Source organism: Acomys russatus, chromosome 15 (genome assembly GCF_903995435.1).
Source record: "Acomys russatus chromosome 15, mAcoRus1.1, whole genome shotgun sequence".
Taxonomy (NCBI): domain Eukaryota; kingdom Metazoa; phylum Chordata; class Mammalia; order Rodentia; family Muridae; genus Acomys; species Acomys russatus.
Window position 1 is genome coordinate 42,636,951 of NC_067151.1, and position 25,017 is coordinate 42,661,967.

The 25,017-nt window shown below is 46.2% G+C and overlaps 1 protein-coding gene across 1 annotated transcript in view; it reads right to left on the minus strand.

The window, feature by feature from the left end:
• Positions 1 to 25,017, minus strand: part of Rarres1 (retinoic acid receptor responder 1) — a 36,276-nt gene that overhangs the window by 4,137 nt on the left and 7,122 nt on the right. Inside the window, exons 2-4 of the mRNA XM_051156910.1 lie at positions 11,299 to 11,364; positions 6,411 to 6,594; positions 147 to 283 (exon numbers count right to left, since the gene is read on the minus strand). Coding sequence (XP_051012867.1) covers positions 147 to 283; positions 6,411 to 6,594; positions 11,299 to 11,364 — 387 coding nt within the window. The remainder of the gene's footprint in view (positions 1 to 146; positions 284 to 6,410; positions 6,595 to 11,298; positions 11,365 to 25,017) is intronic.

Consider the following 25,017-nt stretch of genomic DNA (forward strand, 5'->3'; position numbering starts at 1 on the left):
GTCCCTGGGCCACTGCAAGTCACTCAAATGTTTGCTAAGTGAACAAAATGTAATTAAAGCTCATGATATAAACGTTCCCACTGGGCCTGTCAGGAGCGCTGTATCTATTGTGGCTCTGCTGGCCCCACTAATCTTCAAGCTCTTACCAACTGCTTCACACTACTGAGCTGGACCATGGAGTAGTGCAGATGCTGGGATGTCTTCTCCCACATCACATAAGAGCTGCCGAGAAAAGCCAAGTCCTGGAAGGGGCTCAGTGAGGGATCAACGTGTCCATAAGGGTCTGAGAGGAGAGAGAGAGAAAAAAAAGCACATTTGTACTAAGGCATTCTTAAGACAAATTGAGCCATTTCAGTCATGAAATCAGGGGTGTGGTATTATGCCACCTCAGCACGAGCTTGATCTGGCCATGCGGTTAAGATGGAGATTCTGTGCTTCAGTCTGCTATGCCAAGTACATCCAAACTGACTGGATGACAATTTGCAGCACCATGTACATACAAAACAACTTCAGTGATATGAAATGTTAATCTAGACATCTGCTGAGAAAACATTACTTTGCTTAAAAAGTCCACCGCCATCTTCTTCCCTGATGGTTTGGCTTGACAGTCGGTGCCATCATGTCCTTTAGCCACAGGCCTTAAAGCTAACCAATGAATTGGCAGCTTCGCAGTCACTTTCTGAACACATTAAAAAAAAAAAAAAATAGCTGAGTTTTCCTATGCCATTTGTTATTTGAACCTTTTTTTTTTTTTAATTCAGCAAACACTTAAAACCCACTCAGTATCAGACTTCAAGAGATAGGAATACAATGATCACTTTTAGAAAGTCAAACTTGAGTGACCAGTTTCTAGGATGATGTCACAGGTCACCATTGTGTACAGTTTGTTGGAGATAGCTTCTGTCATGGCCTGTCAGCAGTGTGGTACTCCAACAAGGCAAGCATACTAGGAAACATTCTTTAGGTAAAGTAAATTTTAGCATATATCTTATTGGTTGGTAAAACAGTTGGCTGGTCTGTGGTGATTAACCATTCAGAGATGATTCCCTAATGACTTTGGTGCCTGTGGGTGGCATAGAAGCACAATGGATGCACTCCTAAAGACAGCCAAAGCCAAGCAGGCAAGGGCAAGGTTTCTTTGGACTGGAGAGTGTGAGGGAAGCTCCCAAGGAATGAGTTGATTTTTTTTTTTCCTTCAGGGCTTTGAATCCCAGTCTTGTAAGTGGTCAGTGCAGGGAAGGATGCAGGAGCTGAGGAGGACAGTGCCGGGCTCAGACTCAATGGCTGGTCTTAAAGGAATATAAATATATGGCATCACACTATGAACAGCCTCTCTTGGAAAACCAGGAGGACATGGACTCAGTATTGAGTCTGTACAGTCAGGCAGGAGGAAACTGAAGTCTAAGCCCTGAGAGGATCTATTGCTAAGTCCTATGAAAAAGTGCCACAAGAGTAGTTGACAGACAAACTTCAAGAGTTTGAAGACAGCAGAATGGGTCCCAGATGTTTTCCTGGAGGCCAACCTCATAGGAAGTGGCAAATTATTAAATGCTAAGAGATGGGGTGACAATGATCAAAATTTTCTAGTAAACCCTAGAACAGTAACACAGTTAAAGGGCAGACTGTACAAGCCGTGCTGGGAGAAGGAGCTTGTTGAGATGGATGTTAGATGTGTGAAGTGTGAGGCTAACCCTTACAGAGGTGGAGGCTGTAACAGTTTCAGTTACCTAAGTGCAGAAGATGGGTTAGGAATGGCTGAGGCCAAGCTGCCTGGAGAGACTCCTGAAGAGTGAGCAGAGCAAAGAGGAAAGGGGACAATGGCTCCAGGAAGCACCTGGTCAAAAGAACACTGTCTCCAGGGCAAGATGAGGAACTGCTGGTGGGCAGGATTTCAGAGATGAGAAGGGTGCTGACCGACAAATCCATGGGAGAAGCTGGAGAAATAAGAATCAAGGATATAAAGAAAAATATCCTCTTAGCTGGGCAGTGGTGGCACACACCTCTAATCCCTGTAACTCAGCAGGCAGAGGCAGGCAAACCTCTGAGTTTGAGGCCAGCCTGGTCAATAGAGCAAGCTCCAGGACAGCCAGAGCTATACAGAAACCATGTCTGGTTTCTCCATCCTCTCCATCCTGGGATGGAGAGATGATAGCTTAGCTCTTAAGAGACTGGCTGCCCTTCCAGAGGATCCTGGTTCAATTCCCAGCATCCTCGTGCTAGCCTAAAACCTGTGTAACTCTAATCCCAGGGGATCTGATGTCATCTGTCCTCTCTGGGCGCTGCACTGCGGTGCATAGACAGACATGCCTTGCAGGCAAAACACACACACACACACACACACACACACACACACACACACACACACACCTAAAAACTAAAATCTTAAAAATAAATAAAGATCCTTGGATGAGAGAGTTTGGGAAGATAAGATTGGCGGAGTGTAAAGCTGTAGAAGTGATGGGCTGAGCATAGGGATCAGGGGAGGAACTTGTCACACAAGCCAGAAGACCTGAGTTCAAGCCTCAGACCCAAAACTACCCCCACATGCATGTCTCCCCCCCCCCCCAAAATCAAAATAAGTAAAAATTACAGTTTGACAAGCAACTGGCTCAGCAGAAGGTCAACTGTCTCACACTAAGTACAAGAGGCAGGCATGCTCTCCCTACAGCGAGGCAAAAGCTCACACGTGGTTGTTCCATAGGGAGCAAGAAGGCATTAGGAGTACTGGGTGCTCTGGAGTCTTGGCACGTGGCAATTGCTTTTAGAAGAAAACTTGAGAGTGAAGATGAGAGGCCTTGGTCCCCTGCTCTGCCACCATCCACTGTTAGGTGACTCCCCTAAGGCAGTGCTCCCATCAAGCTCTTCTGTTAATATCCAAATGCGTCACACTCAGAATTGAGCACTGCGATACACGACTTCTCCAGGTAACTTCTGTAGCCACTTGTCATTCTGCCAAGCCGTGTTAGTCAACCGGGGGGGTGTGAGCTTGTTGGTGTTGCTGAAGAGATGCTTCAGACTTCTGCCTTCTGGCAGAATTAACACTATGAATGCATTCGTAGTTTCTCCTTGATGGGAGTAGCTAGCTAAACCATTATGGTTCCAGGATGTGTAATGCAAGACTGCAAAGTGAACACAGTCCCAGGAACACCTCTGCCTTGGCTCACTATTGCAGGTAGTGGCAGGGACACCTCTGCCTTGGCTCACTATTGCAGGTAGTGGCAGGGACACCTCTGCCTTGGCTCACTATTGCAGGTAGTGGCAGGGACACCTCTGCCTTGGCTCACTATTGCAGGTAGTGGCAGGGACACCTCTGCCTTGGCTCACTATTGCAGGTAGTGGCAGGGACACCTCTGCCTTGGCTCACTATTGCAGGTAGTGGCAGGGACACCTCTGCCTTGGCTCACTATTGCAGGCAGTGGCAGGGACACCTCTGCCTTGGCTCACTGTTACAGGCAGTGCCAGGGACACCTCTGCCTTGGCTCACTGTTACAGGCAGTGCCAGGGACACCTCTGCCTTGGCTCACTGTTGCAGGATTCTGACGTCCTTTTCTCCTTCTTTTCCAGTGACTGAAACTTGCATGCAGCTCACATATATATATATATATATCTTATTGTGGCTTTAGATTTGTGGTAGCCAAATGCATCACCCTCAAAGACAAATGACACTAAATGCTGTCAGTAGTGAGGACATGTGACAAGGATGAATGCTCTCAGCAAGACAGGGCGTCACCGATACACTGTAGCTCCTCAGGTCTTTTCTCCTGCTCATAGATTGTGGTCCCTCTGAGAAGCTTGTGAATTGACTAAAGAGAGGGAACGTATTATCCATAATAAAAGCACAGGGGAAAACAAAAGTGGAGCAAAGATTAGGTTGCCTTGCTCCTTAATTAAACTACGGAAGGTTAATGCCTTGGGTTATCTAAATATTGACAGGAAACTGCTAAAACAGCCGGGCACTAATGGAAGCAGAGGCAGGCAGATCGCTGTGAGTTCGAAGCCAACCTGGTCTAAAAAGCCAGGGCTACACAGAGAAATCCTGTCACAAACACACACAAACACTGCCAAGACTTTAACTGGCTACTCCAGGCCTGTCTCCATAGTTGGACTCAATCTAAAACCAATGCCTTTGTTTTTGTTTTTAGAAATTATGATAAATTCAGTTGATTACAGACATCCACTGTTACTTGATTTTAGCTACTCAGTATATCAAAAGTCATTTCCTATTTGAAACTGGACAGGTAGATTAGAAGGGTAATAATCTTGAGCAAAACTATATTTTTCAACAAATAATAAAAGTAAACTTTAATTAGAAGATTAAAGTAGGGGTATGTTGTGTGATTTGTTGAATTGTAACATTATAATAAAAGTTCATGTCTTTTAAACAAAATGTATTTTGTACTTCCTGTTGATAACTTGTACTCTCTAAGAATCTAGGGCAACTGCCTCAACAAGTTTTACCCTGCACTCATTCAGTGACACGGACTATCCTCTTGAAGGAAATGTGAGAACAGTGAGTTTACCAATCCTCAGATCACCTCAGAGATTTATGAACTTTCAGCACAAATGTCTCTGATCTCTTCAGCCAGGGAGTCAGCCCCTTTTGGTCCTAAAGAGACAGTTTTGCATGCGTGAACGGTCAGCATCACTCAGTGCTTGCAGAGTTTACAGTCCACAGAACTCACGGCTTGTTAATGAAAGGGGGCCTCCACCATGACTGAATTATTTATGTATTTGTATGTGTGTGCACAGGTGTATGTCGTGGCCTTTGGAGCCGTAGCTAACAGGTGTCCGTGGGCTACTGAGCTTCCTACTTGTGTGATGGGATCCAAACCCAGTAGTTCTTATGACTGTAGCAAATGTTCTTCCCCACTGAACCATCTTTCCAGCTGGATATTTTTGACATTTTATAGTAGCTAAATCTAGGTAGACTGTAGAAAGGCCCATACACAGGACTCAAGTCAGTAAACAAGATCTGAGAAGAATGATTCTACTGAAAAGTGTCTCAAAGCTAATGATAACATGGCAAATATTTCTGGAAAAAGTTCTGTACAGTGTCAGTGGTTAAGATCCTGTACTGCGCTGGGTGTGGTGGCGCACGCCTTTAATGCCAGTACTCGGGAGGCAGAGGCAGGCGGATCACTGTGAGTTCGAGGCCAGCCTGGTCTACAAAGTGAGTTCAGGACAGACAGAGAAACCCTGTCTGGAAAAACAAACACAAACACAAACAAAAAATCCTGTACTGCTCTTGCAGCAGACCCACACCAAGCAGCCTACAATCACCTGCAACAGGCTCTTCTGATCTCCATGGGCACATACACTCACATGTGCACGTACACTCACATGTGCACATTCCTATACATACACACATGCACATACTTAAAACTATTTCCCAAACTAAAAGGGGAAACAAAAACTGCCGTATAACTCTAGATTTCACTGTATTAGCCATTAGTTCACTTATTCCAAGCAGCATGAATATCTTCAACACTATATTCAGACTGCTCAGAGTTCTCTGGCTCAAGCTTGGATCTTCGTTGTCAATGAAGTCTCGGGCGAGAAGCATCTGAGGCTCTAATATTAGAAACGCAAGCAGCGCCATTTGTGTTTCGTCAGTGTTGGTAAATGGGGTGGACGCAGTCAGGAATGGAGCCTGAGGTTCCTGGGTGTTGATGAGGGATGGAGGGGTATCTGGGCAAAAAAAGCAGAGTGTGGGATGGAGAGTGCTGTAGAGGCCAGATGTCAAGCTCGTGCCCAAGTGCAGAGATGGCTTCTGTGGCTTGGGAAATTGGATTTGCCAGTAAGTGCTGACTACCTACTGCTGCCCGCATACACTGCTGAGTGCCAAGATAAATGAGCTGTGCTCCTCTCGAGCTGAGTCACTGCAGAGGGCAGGGCACATCTCTTGGAGACGGCTCCAGTGCCCATTAGGCGCTGACCTGAAATGAGATAAATGTGACCCCAATGCAGCAGCCCAGAATGGCCCAGACAGTCCCTCAGCCAGCCCTGGGGCAGAAGGGCTGAGCACAGGCACAGTGTCTTGTCAGCTAAACCTCCTAAGGCTAGCAACAAAAAATGGTACAAGTGTCCCCTCAGATTCTAGACTCCCCTGAAATCTGCACTCTAATCTACACACCCTTTTTTGGCTGTTGGCGGGGGGGGGGGGGGGGGGCTGGTCAGGAGGGGCAAAGAGTCAGTTCTTCTGGGATGCAAATTTTCAGCTAAAGGGACTCAGCTTTGGGTAGCATTAATATGATGGAGAGGTGAACAGAAAATGTTTAAGTCATGGGACACATCCCGATCCATGGCTGAAAGTCAGCATCTCTCTGGACATCCAAAAGTAAATAGTCATTCCTTTTAAGATCTAATGATTATACATTCCCGATACAGGAGACCCAACGACTGATTCATACCTGGGATGCTGATGACGTGCAGAGGAGTCGTCAATTGCTTCATCTGCTGGTAAAGTACATAATCCTTTTCTTGTCTCTTGGCTTTCTCAATGAGCCGTGCACAGGTTACATTAATGGCCGGCCTGGGTTTATTTTTCTTGAAAAACACCCTCGCAGAACATCTGCCCAAACGTTCCTCACCTTCCTGAAATAAAGGTTTTATGGTTACCCAGGAAGATTCCTTATCAACTGTGCTCACTGCAATTCACACAGACACACAGCCTGAAGAGCCAGTGAGCTTGGCAGGCAGGCTGGCAACGACAGATGGAGCCGAATGTTCTAGAAGGTGGGTTTTGTGCTCATGGCTTGTGGTTGGTGTGAACTGGTGCGAACTGGCTAGAGTTCAGAATCGCCTGGGAGATAGGCCTATCAGCACAGCTGGGGTGAGGGTGTTGTGTCGATTGTGTTAATCACCCTGGTGTGAGTCTCTGTGATCCTGGATTATATAAGTGGAGAAAATGAGGTGAGCAGCCTATGTATTCTCACTCCTTGCTTTCTGGTTGGGGGTGTGGTATAACTTCTCTGCTACTGTGGACTGTGTTCCTCAACTGTGAGCTAGGCAAGTCCTTTCTCTCTTCCCCCCCCCCCTCTCTCTCTTGTATTTTATCACAGCAACAGAAAGGAAACTAAAACAGAAGATGGTAATCTTCCATCTTTGCTGTCATTTTAACTTTCACCTCTGATTTCCTCTTTACATAGTAATGCCAGGCCTCTTCTGAAAACACAGACAGCACTGGAGTCTGTGGAACCCTTGTTGGCTCAACAGGTAGGCTGGTGGCTGCTACACCCTATCTGGAGCCAACACACTGAGTACTTGGACATGAAGCCTCCTGACTTGAATTGGAAGATGAGGCTGGTGCGGGTTAACAAAAATACCATCCCATCCATGCATGAATTGGCTCCTTCCGTTCCACTTTTCAAGACCAAAAATGCTAAGGTTTATAAAGGAAGCCACTCCACATCTGAAGCTCACAGGACTTGAATTGGTTCCCATCTGAGCTCATCTCCTAGCCCGTGCCTCCCTCTTCTGAGATCTGGTCCAAATTAGACACTCCAATCATCTGCAGAATGATGCTTGTCTGCTCTCATACTGTGGATTCTATGATTACTTATTTGAAATCCAAAGACATTGGAGCTTCAGCTAGTGTTCAGCTGTGTGCTCATGGGTAGCACGTCTTCCCCAGTTTGACTAACGTTCTTTAACTTGACCATTAAAGCCAAGAACCCCTCCCCAGAAAAATGCACATGCCTACACCATCAATATTAGACTTGGAATGAGGAGCAGCAGCCCCACCCAAACCAAGCCATGGGCTCCTAGTGAGAGTGCCCTATCCAAATGTGGCTGGTGGAACGGCAGAAGCAGCACCCTTCATTTCTTTACAGTGGTTTAAATGGCATCCTGATTAAGGCAAGAACCAGAAATAAACTCAAAAGGCCCACAGTGAAAGAAATTATAATCAAAGTTGGATCTTCAAAATAAGCCTGCTTCTAGAGCTAGTTCAAAAAACTGAAATAAGCTGGGCCTGGTGGCGCATGCCTTTAATCCTAGCACTTGGGAGGCAGAGGCAGGCGGATCACTGTGAGTTAGAAGCCAGCCTGGTCTACAAAGCAAGTCTAGGACAGGCAGGGCTACACAGAGAAACCCTGTCTCAAAAAACAACAACAAAAAACCCCAAAACCAAACGAAACAAAACAAAACAACAAAAACAAAAACAAACAAAAAAACTGAAATAAGTCTCCCACTGGGCAATGTTTCCCCTGTAGTGCCTGTTCTGGGTGGAAGAGGGGTTCCTGGGGTGCATCAATATGCTAATTGCAGGTGTAGCATAGAAGAACTGAAAAGCTCTTTAAGCTCCTATCAGAGGGGCCCTCCTGATCTCCTTTGGTGTCAACCATTCCCAGGGAAGAGAAAAAAAAAAAACCTGGGCATTCCTGTCTCCTTGAATTGATCCCCACTGCACAGCTCCATGGACACAGTGCTGTGGAAGGTGAAAGACTAACTTCCAGTCCTGTTAGCTAGCTGCATGCCTAGTGTACTGTTCCACCATGTCCAAAGGAACATGCTGTTGGTCAGAAAAACAAAGTAGTTGTTACCCCTTCAACTTCACTCTCATGCTTTAAGTTTGTAAAAGACAGAACATCTTCCTAATCCTTAGAGGAAAAACTAACTCAAAGGTTAATAAGCCAAGCTGAGTGTATTGTTTGTGAATTCTGGTAAGATTTCTTTCAGAAGCACTGGGTTAGGGATAGCATGCCTTTTCCTCTGGTGCTCTGCCTCCCTGTGACACTTTGATGTAGGGCGTGGCCTGCAGTTCCCAGGCTTCTTAGACCACCGCCGACAGCCTGGGCTGGCCTCCCAGTCTCGCTGCACACAAGAGTGCTCATCTGGGCTTAGGAAACCATGGACTGTGACGGGGGTTGCATCGAGGCAGATGATGCCTGTAGCATGCATGCATGGGCACGGCTCCGTGTTTTATGCAATACCTCTGTGTATGGGACTCTTTAACCTGCTATGGAGTTGGCTTCATGCTATGCCAGCCTGCCAACTAGAAATATCACCAGCTGACAGGAAAGAGAACATATTGGCATTTCCTAGTGAGTCATTCTGAGGACTGTGGAGCGTGAGGAGGGACACCCAAGGGAGCTGTGAAATTCTCTCCCGGGGGCCCTAAGGAAGGGGGAGATGATGGGTACGTGGATGGTTTTACACGCAGATGCATAAAACCACTAATTATTGAAGCCATTTGTCAGAGATCAGGAAAGAGAGCTGGTCCTCAAGCATGATGCAGGAATTACAAGCTGCTGCCACAGCTCTGCAGCAGCCTGATCTCTGTGACCTGAGCCTTTGACCGGGACAGATAGGTGACCAACCAGAACGTCTCTAATTCGCAGGGCCCTTGTTTACACGGCTGAGATTGCACGCCTGGAAATTACATACAAAGCGGCTCATGTTAACATCCAGAACAGTACACCTACCAATCTCAACTGTCCACCCTCACGTGACAGGAATTAGCCACCACAAAATGCCACTCAAAGAAACACTGTCTCCCAGAAGAAATGGGCGCCTTAAAGAAAATGTTAAGTACTGCGCACAGGAAACCTTGCTACAAGCCACTGGTCCGGGAGGCCCTAGAGGTACTCAAAACATCATGACTAAAGATTAGGACCCTGTTACCGAAGGCAACAACCATGGTGGCAGGACATCAAGAAATCAAGCTCAAACCCACTGGGAAAGTCTCCCGTGCCTGCTGGTTTTCACAGTGGCGGCAGGTGTTCTGCAGGATGCTGGGGGAGAGATGTGGTCAGCCATCTTCCTCAGCACTGGACCCTGTGAGCTCCAACGCTGACCTGCCAGGACAGTTGTGCCCACTGGTGCAGAAGCAACACAACGCTTATGGATGTAACCAATCGGTTTCTGCTGGAATGTGAGTATTTCATGTCGGGTATTGTGAGCCTTATCAAAAGACTTGGGAAATCACAGGCCCCAGGGGTGATATTTAGATAAATGGTCACATTGTCACACTGCCTTAACTCCTTATGTTTATGCCCATAGGTTTATGTTGCTTTCAACCTTGGTTAGAGAAGTTTCTTTCTTTCTTTCTTCCTTTCTTTCTTTCTTTCTTTCTTTCTTTCTTTCTTTCTTCTTTCTTTCTTTCTTCCTTTCTTTCTTTCTTTCTTTCTTTCTTTCTTTCTTTCTTTCTTTCTTTTTTCTTTTTGCACCGAGCAGCAATTCATGCTGAGACTCATGAGCAGCCAAAATGCTGAGAACAAGTGACTTGAGTTCTCAGCCATCGATAAGCAAATGGAATATCCGTGTCAACCTCCCCCCACCAAGGCTCAGCACAGCAGAGAAGCGTGTGCAGAAAGAATGCAAGAGAGAGAGGAGGAAGCTTATGAACAGGCTGACTTCACGCTAGATAGATGAGGCAGTGTTGGGAGCATGGGCAGCTCTTCCAGAGGACCCAGCGTCGATGCACAGCACTCACATGATGGCTCACACCTGTCTGGAACTCCAATTTTAGGGGAGTCCAATGCCTTCTGCTAGCCTCCAAAGGCACCAGGCACATGCCCAGTGCACAGACACACATGCAGGTAAAGCACCCATATACACAGAGCAATTTTTTTTTAAGCCATCTTCCACGACATGGCTGATGCATGCCTCAACCCACAGCAGATGTGGTGACCTGCTGGGGCCCCACCCCTATCTGAGGAATTACTGCAAATTGATGGCTGTTGGGGGAGGGGAACTGACTTTTCTTGGGTGGTGTGGCCACTGGCAAGAGGCCCATGCACTACATCTGTAGTGCTCGATACTAATTAAACTCGGTTGTGCTACTACTAATAATCACAGCAGTAATGGTAACGGACATGAGTTCTGGAGGGAGATAGCTTGGTGGCTGTTTGGGGGAGTTGTAGAAGGGCACTAGGGGGTGGAGAAGTTCAAAATACACTATATACATATATGGACTTTTCAAAGACTAAATTAAAATATTTTCAAATGAAAATTAAGCATATTGACTTAAGGGAAAAAAATTCACCACGACTATAAATGTAACTCCCAAATGGCGTCCCCCTAACAGTCCTGCCTTACCTGCAGGCTACTTTCTAGCTACTGCCCAGCCTGCTGCCCTCTTGCAGCACACTCAATAAACTATCTTCCTATTGTCATGAAGGGTAAGTTCACCGGCCAGTGCTTTCTCCACTGCTGCAACGGGTACTCAGTCTCCTACACTTTGTCCTTCCTTCCATTCTTAAAAACAAAATAGGATGAAAAGAGGACGTCTCCAGGCTTTAAGACTGTGTTTATGGACTGTGCCAATAGGCTACCTCACTAATTAGGGCAGCTTACCTGCTCTGGGTTGTAGGGTTTTGTGCTAAAAACCAAGTCCACTTCACATCCCTCCTGAGGGTCGACCTGAAACACAGAAACTGAATCTTAACACAGAGGAGGCACCACAAGCATTTTCATATCAAGAATCATATTCTTTTTTTTTTTTTTTTTCTTGAGACAGGGTTTCTCTTACAGTCCTGGCTGTTCTGGACTCACTTTGTAGACCTGGCTGGCCTCAAAGTCACAGAGATCCGCCTGCATGCGTCTGCCTCCCGAGTACTGGGATTATAGGCTAAGATTCATATTCCTGTTGGATTATAATGGCACACGTCTTTAGTCACAAGACTTGGGAGGCAGGTTCCTGTGAGTTTGAGGCCAGTGCATTCTACATTCTGAGTTCCAGGACATCCAGGACTACAAATAAAATATATCACATTCTTGGGATGGAGCGATGACTCAGTTAAGAGCACATTCTCCTCTTTCAGGGGACCCAGGTTCAATTCCCCGCACCCAGGTTATGGTTCACAACTGTAACTCCAGTACCAGGGGATCCAGTGCCCTCTTCTGGCCTCCAAGGGCCCCAGGCATGTATATAGTGCACATACATACGCATGTACCCAAACATGTTAGAAAATACCAAAAGCATCGTGTTCTTGGGGCAGTGCAGCCCGTCAATGAAGTTGCTGTAGGTACGCCTCAGTAATGTCGGAGGTTCTTCAAGAGGAGAGATATCTCAGACTTCGATCTGATTAAAGTGAGTATGGTTTAGTACCTACTCACAAGGACAAAGCTGGGGAAGGGATCTCGTGAACCCAGAGTGGATGCTGACTTTCGTAAGAGTGGTTGAATGAAAAACAGGTGTGTGCGGAAGCTGAGCCACAGTTCCTTCATCCCCCAGATGCTCTGCACCAGTCCCAATCCCTGACCTGAGCACTCAGGTGACATCAACAGGAATGTGGATGAACGCTTCCTTGTGTCATTCTTGGTCAAATGGAATACAGGTAATGGATGACTAGTGAATTTTCAGGAGCAAGTATAAGGAAAGAGTGGTGGTCAAGGAATGTGCCAAGACAATGCCGTATCTGAGGAGGGGCTGAAGGACAGCAAGGGATGCCCTACAGGCAGAAATAATGAAGGGCTCTTCAGATCTTCTTATGGGTTAAGGCCTGTGATGAAGGCTTAAAGGCTTAGCCCCTCAGGGTGCCATTGGGAGAGGTGGGACTTTAAGAGGCGGGGTCCAATGACAGGCCTTTAGGCCACCAAAGCATGCCACTACATAAGACCATGCTTATGATCTTCCTGTCTCTGTCTTTTCCTTCCCAGCCATGAAGTGGGCAGTGTTGTTCGGTCACACACTCCCACTGTGATGTGGGTTCTCGCCACAGGCCCAAACACAACGACACAGAGCCATCATGAGTTGAAACTCTTGACACTGTGAGGCAAAAAGAAAGCTTTTCCCTTTCTGAGTCAATTGTCTCGGGCACTTGTAACAGAAAGCTGTTTGACACTGACTCCTCTTGAAGTATCCACAGGCAGGCTAACCTTCTACTCATTTCATATGGATGTTTGGATGTCTTAAACGTCTGAACTGATTCTAGAACACATTTTTGGAGTAAATTTAAATTATCTAGAATTGTATATTATTTGCCACAATTTTTAAAACAGACCAAAATCATCACTTAATAAAAGGAGTATTATCTAGAAAAAAAGTGACCTTTGTGTTGCATAGAGCTGAAGTTACTTCATATAACCCTAATTAAATGGGATTTTATAAACATCAATTTCCTTTTAATTTTGGCCTAAGTATGCAATGGCTAATCTTGGTTATTTTATTTTAAGTAGACCAGATATCATCCAATCCTATTACAACTGGATAAGAGACATCAGTGAATGGTAATTATTTATGTAGAAAACATAAGTATGAAAATTTATGGCTATTTCTAGAAAACTGGTGTTTGTTTAGGGTTAATTATAAAATTTCAACATGTTACCAAAGGCACACACAGAAGACTGTCTGTCCATCCATTTCCTCTTGTCTACTTCCTATATCAGGCACTGGGAGCTTAAGAGATAAATAAACTACCCCAGCCAGCTTTCCAGAACCTAATTCTAGAGTGCAAGCACCTGAATGTAACCAATCAGTGTGGCTGAGAGCAGCCTGTCCTGGGTTTAGGAAGGTTTTCTGCAGCAGGCGAGGACCGAAACAACTATTTTAAATTCTAAATTACATTTCTTTGGTGTATATTTGGGGGGTTGGTAGTCAGGGGATAACTTGCAAGAGATATTTCTTTACTTCTAAATTGTGGGTCTCTGGGATCAAGCCCAGGTCATTAGGTTTTGTGGTGTGGTGGGTAAAGTTAAGTTTTAACTTTAAAACACACACACACACACACACACACACACACACACACACACACACACACACACAAAGCACACACACATATATATGCGCCTCTAACCTGTAAGCCCCACTTGCCCAAAGACAAATAACTTCCTGGAATACTGGAGGCTCTCGTTCATGTAAGCTGCATGTTTTTGCTTCCGTAAACAAGCTTGATTGCACCAACTGCACAGGATGTGTGCTTGATCGCATGTAGGCAGGCACTACATCAGGGTGTATGCTTAACTCTGATTGGATAAAGGCAGGAAGTATGCAGCCTTGTGTGTTTTGCCTTTGTAAATCCTTGAGTAACATAATTGGCTGCCGTACTCTGGGAGTCCTCTGTATCAACCTGGCCTTTAGCCATGGTCCTGGCCAATGTTTAATAAAGATTGCTTCGAATTTGGCTCAAAAAATTGTGATAGTGGTCTTATTCTCGCTTGGTGGGATTGACAGTGGCAAGCATTTATACCCACCAAGCCATCTTACCAACTCCTGCGCTAACTCTTGAGCCACTGCCAGCTAGACAAAAATACGAAGATGAAGGGTAGGAGTTGCCTTATCAGGGGAATGCTCCCTGCCCACAGATTTCTAGATCTTTAAAGGCCAGCTGCCCTGCCTCCGGGCCCCTGCCTTCCACATGTGACCTGATGTGTTCTCTGGGGTGTCACAGCTTCGGAATGCTATCTAGTCTGAGGGAGCCAGGGCTGCCCTTAGGTTTGCAGATGAGAGGAGCAGGGGTGGGGGAGGAGCTCTCTGAGAGAAGAACTAGAAGGAGCCATGCAGGACAGGAAGCATCTGAGGTGGCCAGGAGAACTGAGCAGAGGTTGCCGAAGCGTGGACATGGATTTGCTCCCCCAAGGATGACCTACAGAAAGAGAAGAGCCAAAAGGAGCACCAGCCCTCACGTCAATAATAAGTTCTGGTTGTTGGCTTTGCCAGACAGAAGCACTTAAGGTGGGAGGAGGGGAGTCTTCCTTATTAACTAGTTCTGCGTGTTTGTTTATTGTTGTTGTTTGTTTGCAGTACGTAGGGTCTCCCTTGTAACCTTGTTTGGAAAGCACTATTTAAAACTCATGGAGATCCTCCTGTTTCTGTCTTGGGAGTGCTGGGAACAAAGACAAACAGGGACTTAAGATAGTATTTGAATTACCAGCGTTTGGAAAGACATGAAGCTAAGAGAACTCCCAATAAGCCCTTCCTTGGCAGGAGGAGTAAGGAGCGAGCCAGGGCCAGGTTCACCGAGGCTTCAGAGCCCCCCCACCCCCCCCCCCCCTCCGCGCCCCTCTCTGAAATGCTGTTTTCTTTGCTATTTGATCTGCTTATTTTAACTAGTTTTACACCCTTGAAAGCTTCTTCATTTCACCCAAAATAGGATTTTAGCACTTTGAGTTGTCCCTTATCATGTAGCAAGGCCCACTCTTATCTATCCTCCTCAAAGCCTGCCCCTTCTTCCTTACTCAGAGTCACAGGGTGTTTAGCTGGCCTGTGTGAGATAAGCCCCAGGAGGCATCGAAAAGGGGTGAGGGGAGCTCTCGCTGTCCCTGACTGGCAGCCTTTGCTCTTCAGTAGTATCCACTCCAGGACCACAGAGTGTCTGTCTTATCCCAGCCCTAGGCTAGGTGAGGGGAAAGCAGGCAAAAACAATACCATTGTCTACCCTGGGGCAGCAAAATAAGACTCATCTATATGCCACTGTGGACATGATTATCTGATTAGAGTTGACTTATGATCTTACAAAGGGTGACTGATCCAATCTAAGGGTCTGGAGGTGACTTTTGAGTTCAACTCTGAAGACGGAGGAGGAGCCGACTTTGGGAGGGAGTGGATGAGTCATCTCACAGAGGGGAAGAGAGGGCTGAAAGGCCTGAGGAGCAGCCAGGGGAACTGGAGGACAGAAAGGCTGGATTCCGTGCAGGAAGCAGCTGGCCAGGTAGGTGGGTGAGGGTTGTCTAGCACGTGACAGTGGGCATGACTACAGAGAGGTTTCAAGACCTCTGGCAGGAGAGCAGAGAAGGGATGCCCACAGCAAAGAGAACACAGAGTGCAGGAAAATTCCTGAGGGGGACAAAAGTGGGGAGGGGTTTTGGCCACGGTGGGGACCACCACAAATGCAGAGAGAAGTGCATGTTGGGCTGATTGATAGAAGTCCCTTAGAAGGTACAAAAAGGGGGCGGGGTGGAGAGGTGGCTCAGTGATGAAAAGCACTGGCTGCTCTTACAGAGGACCCAGGTTCAATTCCTGGCACTTATAAGGTGGTTCACAAGCATCCTTACCTCCAGTTCCAGGCACACTGATGATCTCTGACAGCACGTTTGCATCAGGTGTGCTTGTGGTGCACAGGCATACACACAAGTAACACACACACACACACACACACACACACACACACACACACACACACACACACCCCGAAATCAATTCTAAATAATAATAAAAAAAGAAGGTACAAAAAGAATTTACACACAGCCACGTTATTCAGTGTTATTTGGTCAACCATGGACCACATATAAGTAGTTCTGTAAGATTATTACACCACCCCAGTTGTATAAAAATGCAGCATACGGGCTGGAGAGATGGCTCAGTGGTTAAGAGCACTGGCTGCTCTTTCAGAGGAATCAGTTTTTGTTCCCAGAAACCATATTAGTGGACACAGCATCCGTAATGTCAGCTCTAGAGGATATGATGCCCTCTTCCTGTCTCCATGGGACACACACACACACACACACACACACACACACACACTGAAAAATCTTAAAAGTGCACCATATTGAATTACATATAATGTGCAACACTTGATAATTGTTACCATGTTGCGTGCTTGCTGTGATGTGCTTTTATCATTTTAGAATATATTCTACTTAGAAAAAGTTTGGGTAGAGCAGTATGGGGTGTTAGGTTGGCAGCAGCTGCACACAGTTTGTCTTCATATATCTCTTGGTTGCTTTAATGAGCCACACTGTGTGACTTATTCCATCTAGCTTTGTGTGATGACACATTAGGATATTCATACAAATGAACAAATAGCCCAACGGTGCAGTTCTCAGTACATATTCCCAGTGTTAAGTGACAAGCGACCCTAACTAAAGACCCAAAGCACATGTTATTCTGAGACAACATGCTAACATCAAGGGTCATTTGAGATGCTCATGTTTGAAGAACAACCCTAGACACTGGAGTGAGCTATCGCTGGGTACTTCCTGAATGCTCTCCTTGAGCTAAGGATGCTGTGACAGCTTTGAAGGCCTGTTTGTGCCCACCCGAAGGAAATGCAAAGTAAAGCCACTGGGAGTTGTCCCTGCACAGGTCCCTGACGACTAGCATTGTGAGGGTAGATGGGATCTCTTGCAGGTCATGACGGCGTTACAGCTGCCTTGCCTTACTGCTGGGACACTAGCCTGGAAACAGCCTGGATGTCAGTAATCTCCCTCATGCAGCATACACACCAGTATGAAGGTTCTCCTATCTGGAAACCCTGTTCTGTATGCCTCAGAGAAGCCGTGAGCAGGTTGAGGGGGGGACTGAGCCATGGGGGTATTAAGTGAGGCACCATGTGGTACGTGGGTGTTAGAGGCTGACTTCGAGCAACCAACATGGGGGGTGCCTAAATGGAATAGTGTACAGCAGTCTAAGGGAACAAAGCAGGCATATATACCACAGCATGGACAGATCCTAAAAACCTTGATTTGTACACAAAGCTCTATAATTTCGATAAAAATGGATACAAATACACTATTCCGCTCATATTGGGAAATTGCTGCCAGTGGAAGGGTGCTGATTAGGGGGTGTGGGGCAAGCAAAAAATGGTCTGTCTTTCTGTCTGCCTCTGTTGTGTGTGTGTGTGTGTGTGTGTGTCTGTCTGTCTGTCTTTCTCTGTGTCTCTCTCTGTCTCTCTCTGTCTTTCTCTGTGTCTCTGTCTGTCTGTCTGTCTGTCTTTGTGTCTCTGTCACTCTCTCTGTGTCTCTGTGTCTCTGTGTCTCTGTCTCTCTCTCTCTCTCTCTCTCTCTCTCTCTCTGTGTCTGTCTGTCTGTCTCTGTCTCTCTCTCTTTTCTCTCTCTCTCTTTCCTCTCTCTCTCCCTCCCCCTTCCCCCTCCTTCTCTCCTTTCCTCCTCCTCGCCTCCACTAAGGAAAACTAAGTATGCAGTTTGAACCAGGAACTTGCTTCTTCAGCACCCCAACATCCCCCTACACCCCTCCCCCTGTAACTTTCCAAAAACAAACAGGCCTTTTAAAAGGCACAGAAGCTCTCAAAAGCATTAATCTAACCCAAATTAGCTTGGTGCAGATGCCCCACCCCACAGCTTAGGTTAATAATGATCCAGGGATGTGGTGAACACAATGCCAACCTCCCAGGTCCTGGGATAACTACTCACGGTCAGCTGACTCCCTCTTGCCCACCATGCAGTCTCTCTCTGACTCTTGGACAATAGACTGCTACATCTTTGTTGTGAAAACTGAGACCATAAAGGAGCCGAATCCAGCACTACAGCAGGGAGCCATCTCCAGCTTTCCCACCACAGGGAGCAGGCTGCAGTGAAGATCAGAGCATCTAGTGCCCAGCCAACATCCCATACCACTCAAACTGACCATCTGCAAAACAGATGAGGAGGCCACACCACTGTCTTAAACACAGCCAGAGGCAAAGAGCATTATTCTCATGCTTTCCAGAATAAAGTTCTTTGCTAAGAAACGTCAAACAAAGCAAGTGGCATGTGACCATAGAATAAAGGAATAATTCTGTGTGAAAGTAGAGTATATGCGCTCTAGCCTAGCACATAGCGCCTTACAGCCTGGACCATTAGCTGCGGATAGTTTATATTTGAATCTGGGCTTTGTGTATTTGGTCTGTAGATTCCTTAGTTCCCACTTCCCAGTGGCCAAGGGAGGAGTTTTGTCTGTCTCTCCTGGCTGTTCTGTCCTTCTTCTGCCTTCTGGGGATGGTTCAGCAATTTGACACTGTTGGGCTTGACTTACAGTCTTTTGGGAGGGTAGGAGGCTACTTGCAAAGTCCTGTTTTAGAAAGCATAGAATGGGGTACCATCAAAGGATTAGATTCATCATCCACCAATTTTTCTTTTTCTGGTAAGAGAAATGTTCCTTGGATCCTTATCAAATCAATACCATGTCTTTATTTAGTGCTTATATATAAAAGCACCCTGCGAGCCACTGGGGAGGGATGAGTTTATTTCTGTATGTACCTATTACAGTCAGTCAAGGCCATACATTATCTATCTATCTATCTATCATCTATCTATCTATCTATCATCTATCTATCTATCTATCTATCTATCATCCTGCCACCATCCATCCATGTACACCTACCACTCTCACTCTACAGATCACCAGAACTTATATCACCAAGCTTTGAGGTAGATATTCAGTATTGCCAGTTCATAAATGAAGAAACAGGGAACAAGGAATTGCCCAGTTAAAAGATATCAGGTGATACAAAGAGCTCAAGACATTAAACACCAAAAAAAAAATCAAATAATCTAATTTAAAAATGGGGTACAGAGCTGAACAGAGAATTCTCAACAGAGGAACATTGCGTGGCTGAGAAACATCTAAAGAAATGTTCAACGTCCTTAGTCATTAGGGAACTGCAAATCAAAATGACTCTGAGATTCCATCTTAAACCCATCAGATGGTTAAAATAAAAACTCATGTGAGAGCACATGCTGGTGAGGATGTGGAGAAAGGGAACACTCCTCCATTGCTGGTGGGAGTGCAAACTTGTACAATAACTTTGGAAATCAATCTGGCATTTTCTCAGAAAATTGGGAATAGGGCTACCCCAAGACTCAGCTATACTACTCCAGGGCATATATCCAAAAGATGCTCCACCATATAGCAAGGACATTTCCTCACCTACGTTCATAGCTGCCTTATGTAATAGCCAGAATCTGGAAACAGCCTAGATGTCCCTGAACTGAAGAATGGACAAAGAAACTGTGGTACATTTACACAATGGAATACTACTCAGCTATTAAAAACAAGGAAATCATGAAATTTGCAGGCAAATGGACGGAACTAGAAAAGATCATTCTGAGTAAGGTAACTCAGACCCATAAAGACGTTCATGGTATATACTCACTTAGAAGCGTGTATTAGCCATATAATACAGGATAGCCATATTACAATTTGTAGACCTAAGGAAGCTAAATAACAAGGAGGAGCCTAGGGAGGATGCTTAATTCTCATTCAGAAGGGCAAATAGAACAGACACCGATGCTTGAAGAGAGGAAAGAGGACAGGAGCCTACCACAGAGGTCCTCTGAAAGACTCCACCCAGCAGGGGGATTGAAGCAGATGCTGAGACTCACACCAAACTTGGGGGTGGAGTGGGAGTAGAAGGACCTGGGGGGGACAGGAGCTCCACAAGAAGAACAACAGAGCCAACAAATCTGGAACCAGGAGGACCTACAGACACTGATGCAGCAATCCAGTGCATGGAGAGGACCAAGCCCTCCTGCTCAGATGTGGTCGATAAGAAGCACAGTGTCCAGGTGAGCCCCATAACATGGGAAGTAGGGGCTGCCTCTGACCTGGGCCCTGTTGCCCACTCATTGATCACTTCTCCCTGGTGGAGTGCCTTACCAGGCCGCAGAGGCAGAAGATGTAGGCAGTCCTGATAGGGGAGGAGGGCCCCCTGCCCTCTGAGGATTAGGGGAAGAGGGGAGGGGAAAGAGGGAGGAAAGATGGGACCGGGAGGAGATGAGGGAGGGGGGCTACAATCGAGATGTATTGCGAATAGATTAAAAATTAAACAAACTTAAGGAAAAAAAAAAAAAAGAGCTGTCAGTTGTAGCATGTGGCCTATCCACAGCTCCCATCCATCTTCCCCAGACTGCAAGCACAGAGGTTGCAAAGGACAGCAATCTGGCTGCTGGAGTGTGTGCGGAGAAGAAGGAGAGGGAGAATGAATCCTTGGCTTGAGGTGGACCTTGGGCTGTGCCTGTGACCCAGATCCTTGCAGATGAGAACTTCTCTCTAGGAGGGAGTGGCCTGGAAGGGCCCCTGTGCTAGTTTGCTGGAGTTTCATAGCAGAGGACCACAAACTGGGTGGCTAAGAACAACAGGTGCTTTTCTTCTCACAGTTCTGAAGGCTAGAAATCCAGGTCGAGGTGTCAGGAGGACTAGCCCCATTTGAAGCTGCAGGAGGAACCCATCTTTGTCTCTTCCTGGCTCCAGGCGGTGGATCCCAATCCCTGGCATCCCTGACTTGCAACTGTATCACTCCAGCCTCTGCCTTTGGATGCTGTTCTTTCTCTCTGCCTGTCTGTACCTTCTCATGGCCCTATAGCTCTTTTTATAAGGACGGCATTCACTGGATGTAAGGTCCAGGCTAATACAGTATGACCTCATTGTGCCTTGATTACATCTTTCAAGACTCTCTTTACAGTAAGGGAGCACTCAGCAGCTGGGTTAGGACCTCAACAGATCCCTTTGGGAGGATATGATGCAGTCCCTAACAGCATGGATGTAAAGATGCTCTGAGATTTTAGAACCCTAAGGATAGACCCTTTTGGGCAAATTGCTAATGGAAGCATGGCTCAGGATAGGACTGAAAAGTGCAGGAAAGATTAGGACCAAGACAAACAAGGGAAAGAAAAATTGCTCCCGACAGGACAAAGTGCAGCCCAGCTTGCGAGCACATTAACATTGGGGTAGAGTTGAGGCTGAGGTCACAGAACTGGACAGGGGCAAAGTAAAGGGAGGGGTCCCTCATGGCTTTATTCTCATGTTGTGGGTGTTCACCCGAATGCCCCAGGGGGCTTGCAAAAACCCTGTGTGTTGTGCCACCCACCGAGGATTAATCCAGTTGGTCTGGGGTGGAGTCTGAGAACTTGCCTTTTAACAAATCCCAGCTGATAGGAATGCTGCTGGCCCTGGGACCACACTTGGAGGAGTTCTTTCTAGTTGCTGGGTTCTGAGGGATAAGAAGTGACAAGTAATTCTAGCAACCACACTCACATGGGTGTTCAAGTGAAGGCATCACCAGGATCAGTGAAATAGATGGGTCCGTTCAAAGCGTGGCCAATGTAAACACACAGAGTCTGGAGAATGAAGCTACAGTGCTTCAGGAATCAGAGCGGCAAGTCTATCCTCTGCATCAGCACAACTGACAGGCTATCAATCTAGTATTGGGGTGGGTATTTTCCAAGAAGAGACATTTGGAAGAGGCAGTCTGGAATAAAGTAATTTTTAAAGAAAATTCACTCGTTGCTTTCTTTTATGCGGATAAGTACTTTGCTATGTAGTATTTCTCTCTTAAGCGAAGGTGTCATATTTACTTTCTATTGCTGTGACAAAACACCACGACTAAGGCCATTTGTAAAAAAAAAAAAAGAAAGTTTGAATTTTGGGCTCTTGGTTCCAGGGCCTTAGAGTCCATGGCCATCATGGTGGTTGGCTGGCAGGCACACAAGTGGGTGGGCGGGCGAGTAGGTGGGCAAACAGGCAGGCAGGCGGATGGGTGAGTGGGCAGGCAGGCAGGCGGGTGGGTGAGTGGGCAGGCGGGCACGGTGCTGAAGCAGCAGCTTTCTCTTCATCCATAATCACGAGGCGGAGAAAGCTGACTGGGAATGGTATGGGACTTCTTCAGATGAGATACCGTGCACCCCGTCCCCCAGAACTCCACTCAGTAGTGTTCTCCTACACATCTCCACCCTAAGTTACAGAATCCCACTCCATACTAATTAGTGATTACTACTTTAACTCTGGACACCCTCTGAGGCTGGGACTTGAATTTTTGTTGCAATTCAGCCAGTCTCATAACAACACTGCAACTGTTTATGCACATCTGGGCCCAGACAAACTGTATCACTGAGTTCGTTATTTTCCTTTGTTACTGTATTCTGAGATGCTAGAAATTGATTAATCTTATCACAGAGCCGATTCTTCTCTTTCCTTAATTAAGCCAGAGATGTTAGAAGCAACCAGCCAGCCATCATTATTTTCTTTGGGTTTTTTTTTTTTTTCCACAAATTTTTAGTTAGTGAATTCCTTGCTTCTCATGGTAAGTGAATCAGGATCACCAACTACATTTATCTCAATCTGTTTGTTAAACGGTTCACACCGCGGCTTCGCAGTGCTTTCCAGGCCCGGCTTCAGTAAGTGTGGGTGCCAACAATGTGGCTAGCCTGTACCAGGTCCTTGAGGATGGCACTGAGGCCAGGCATGGTGGTGCACATTTTGAATCCTAGCAGAGGTAAGTGATCCCTGTGAGTTTGAAGCCAGCCTGGTCTACATCGTGAGTTCCAGGGCAGCCAGGGCTATGTGAAAAGATCCTGTCTCCAAAAGAGGTTTAGGGTTATTAGAGTGGCTTAGATGCTAGTCCAGCTAGACCAACAATGGCTGTCTTATGACAGAAAGGCAAAAAATCCAGTAGATATTTAGTCCACAGGGCTGGATCCATATACAGAGTACGTGTATGGAATTATGAAAGAATAAAATTCACTATTAGAAATACAGTCACTGACCATGTCCCCCAGATGGGGAGACCTGGTGGCACTCAGAGGAAGGATAGCTAGTTACCAAGAAGAGACTTGATATTCTGAGAGCATGTATAGGGGGAGGAGGTCTCCCTAGGTCACGGACATAGGGGAGGGGAGAAGGGGAGAAATGGGAGGGAGGGAAGAATGGGAGGAAACAAGGGAAGGGCTAACAATCGAGATGTAATATGAATAAATTAATAAAAAAAAAAAGAAATACAGTCACTGAACTTCTTCCAAAATGTTAAATAAATTCTAAATAAAGTCTACATAGGTTAGGAGGAAGAGAAGCCACCAAATGTATACGCTTCCTTCTCCTCCCATCTTCTTCCTCCTTCTGCACCTCCATCCAGTTCATTAGACCCACTCTCAGGGTGTGTCCTCCCTTCTCCATTCCATTCATCACAAGCCGCTCGGCTCAGCCAGTCTTCGGTCTATGTTAGCGCCCAAAGAACCAGTTCTGATGCTGGGAGAAGTTCAGTGACTACCTTTAATAGTAAATTGTGTTCTTTCATAGCTACACACACATTCATTGTATTCTGGTAGAATGCTCTGGTCTATCCTGAGCTGGCATTCTCACTATAGCCATTCTCCGTGGGCTCTGGATTGTCCAGCCTTTGCGTAAGCACATGTACAATTACTCCCTGGGCCTTCAGCCTCAGATTAGGGCTGCATTCTTGGCTTGTTTTGGTCTTAGAATCACAAGTTCTGGAAGTGAGCAGCCACAGGTTTCACAGGCTTTCCCATCTGCAGGTGGCTGCTGTGGAACTGTCCTGCCTCTAATGGTGTAAGCCAATCTAGTGAGTCCCAACTTAGGTTACATGTAGATTTTCTCGGTTCTGCTCCACTAAAGAACCCCGACCAATACAGTAAGAACTAACAACAATAAAATAGAACAATTATAATATTCCATGCTAACCTCTTGTATTCTAGGACTGTTAGCAGATAAAATTGCTTCGACACAAGCACTGTGGTGCTGGGACAGTTGGCCTGCTAACCAGGAAGCAACTAAGGGACTAGCAGGTGGTAGACTTACAGTGCAGGCACACCACATGATTGGGTGGTTCAGGGTGGGACGGGGTGGGCTAGCATGAGAGTTCAGACTATCAGGGTGGGCTGTTAAAACTTAGCAATTATTTACTTCTGCAAACTCCACTTCTGCTGTCGACCACCAGAAAGAAATCACAGAAAGCGAAAACCTTTGTGGCCATGTCGGCTGCTATATATGGCACTTGTATATGCACCAAGAAGTAAGAAAGCACATGTTCTAAGTGCAGCTCTACTGACTCGGGTCTTATTTTCAGTAAAAGCTGTTGATCATCAACCACAATGTGATTTTCATACTAATGGATCAAAGCTGTTTCTCTCTGATTCTGGGGCGGACTCTTCTCAGGCTCTGACCAATGTTGCCAGGTTTCATCTGCTTTGTCTTGTTTCTGAAATATTGTATAAGCCATTGAGATGTGAGGCGTGAGTATTAGAAAGAAGCCAAGGAACTAAAAGAGAAATGACAGGCATGTCTCCATGCTAAGGGCACAGTTTACAAACTCATTTGTAATACAAAGAATGTGAGTGATGGAGCAGCCAAGGCTCATGTGTGAAAGGAAGGCCTGTGCTCCAGCAAAACCCTCCTTCCTGCCATTGCTTGCTGAACTCTGGACCCTCTTTTTCTTTAGGTCCACACCTAAGGACCTAAATGTTTTCAGGCTGGGGACATGGGCAAGCGACAAGCAGGCTATGCTGTCAAGAGTGCTAAGAGGCTCTCGTCTCCGCTCTCGCCACATTAGGACCAAGTGGTCTAACATTCTATCTTTAAATGTCCCCTCCAGCTTCATAGTTGGTGAGAAAACATAAATGCCATGC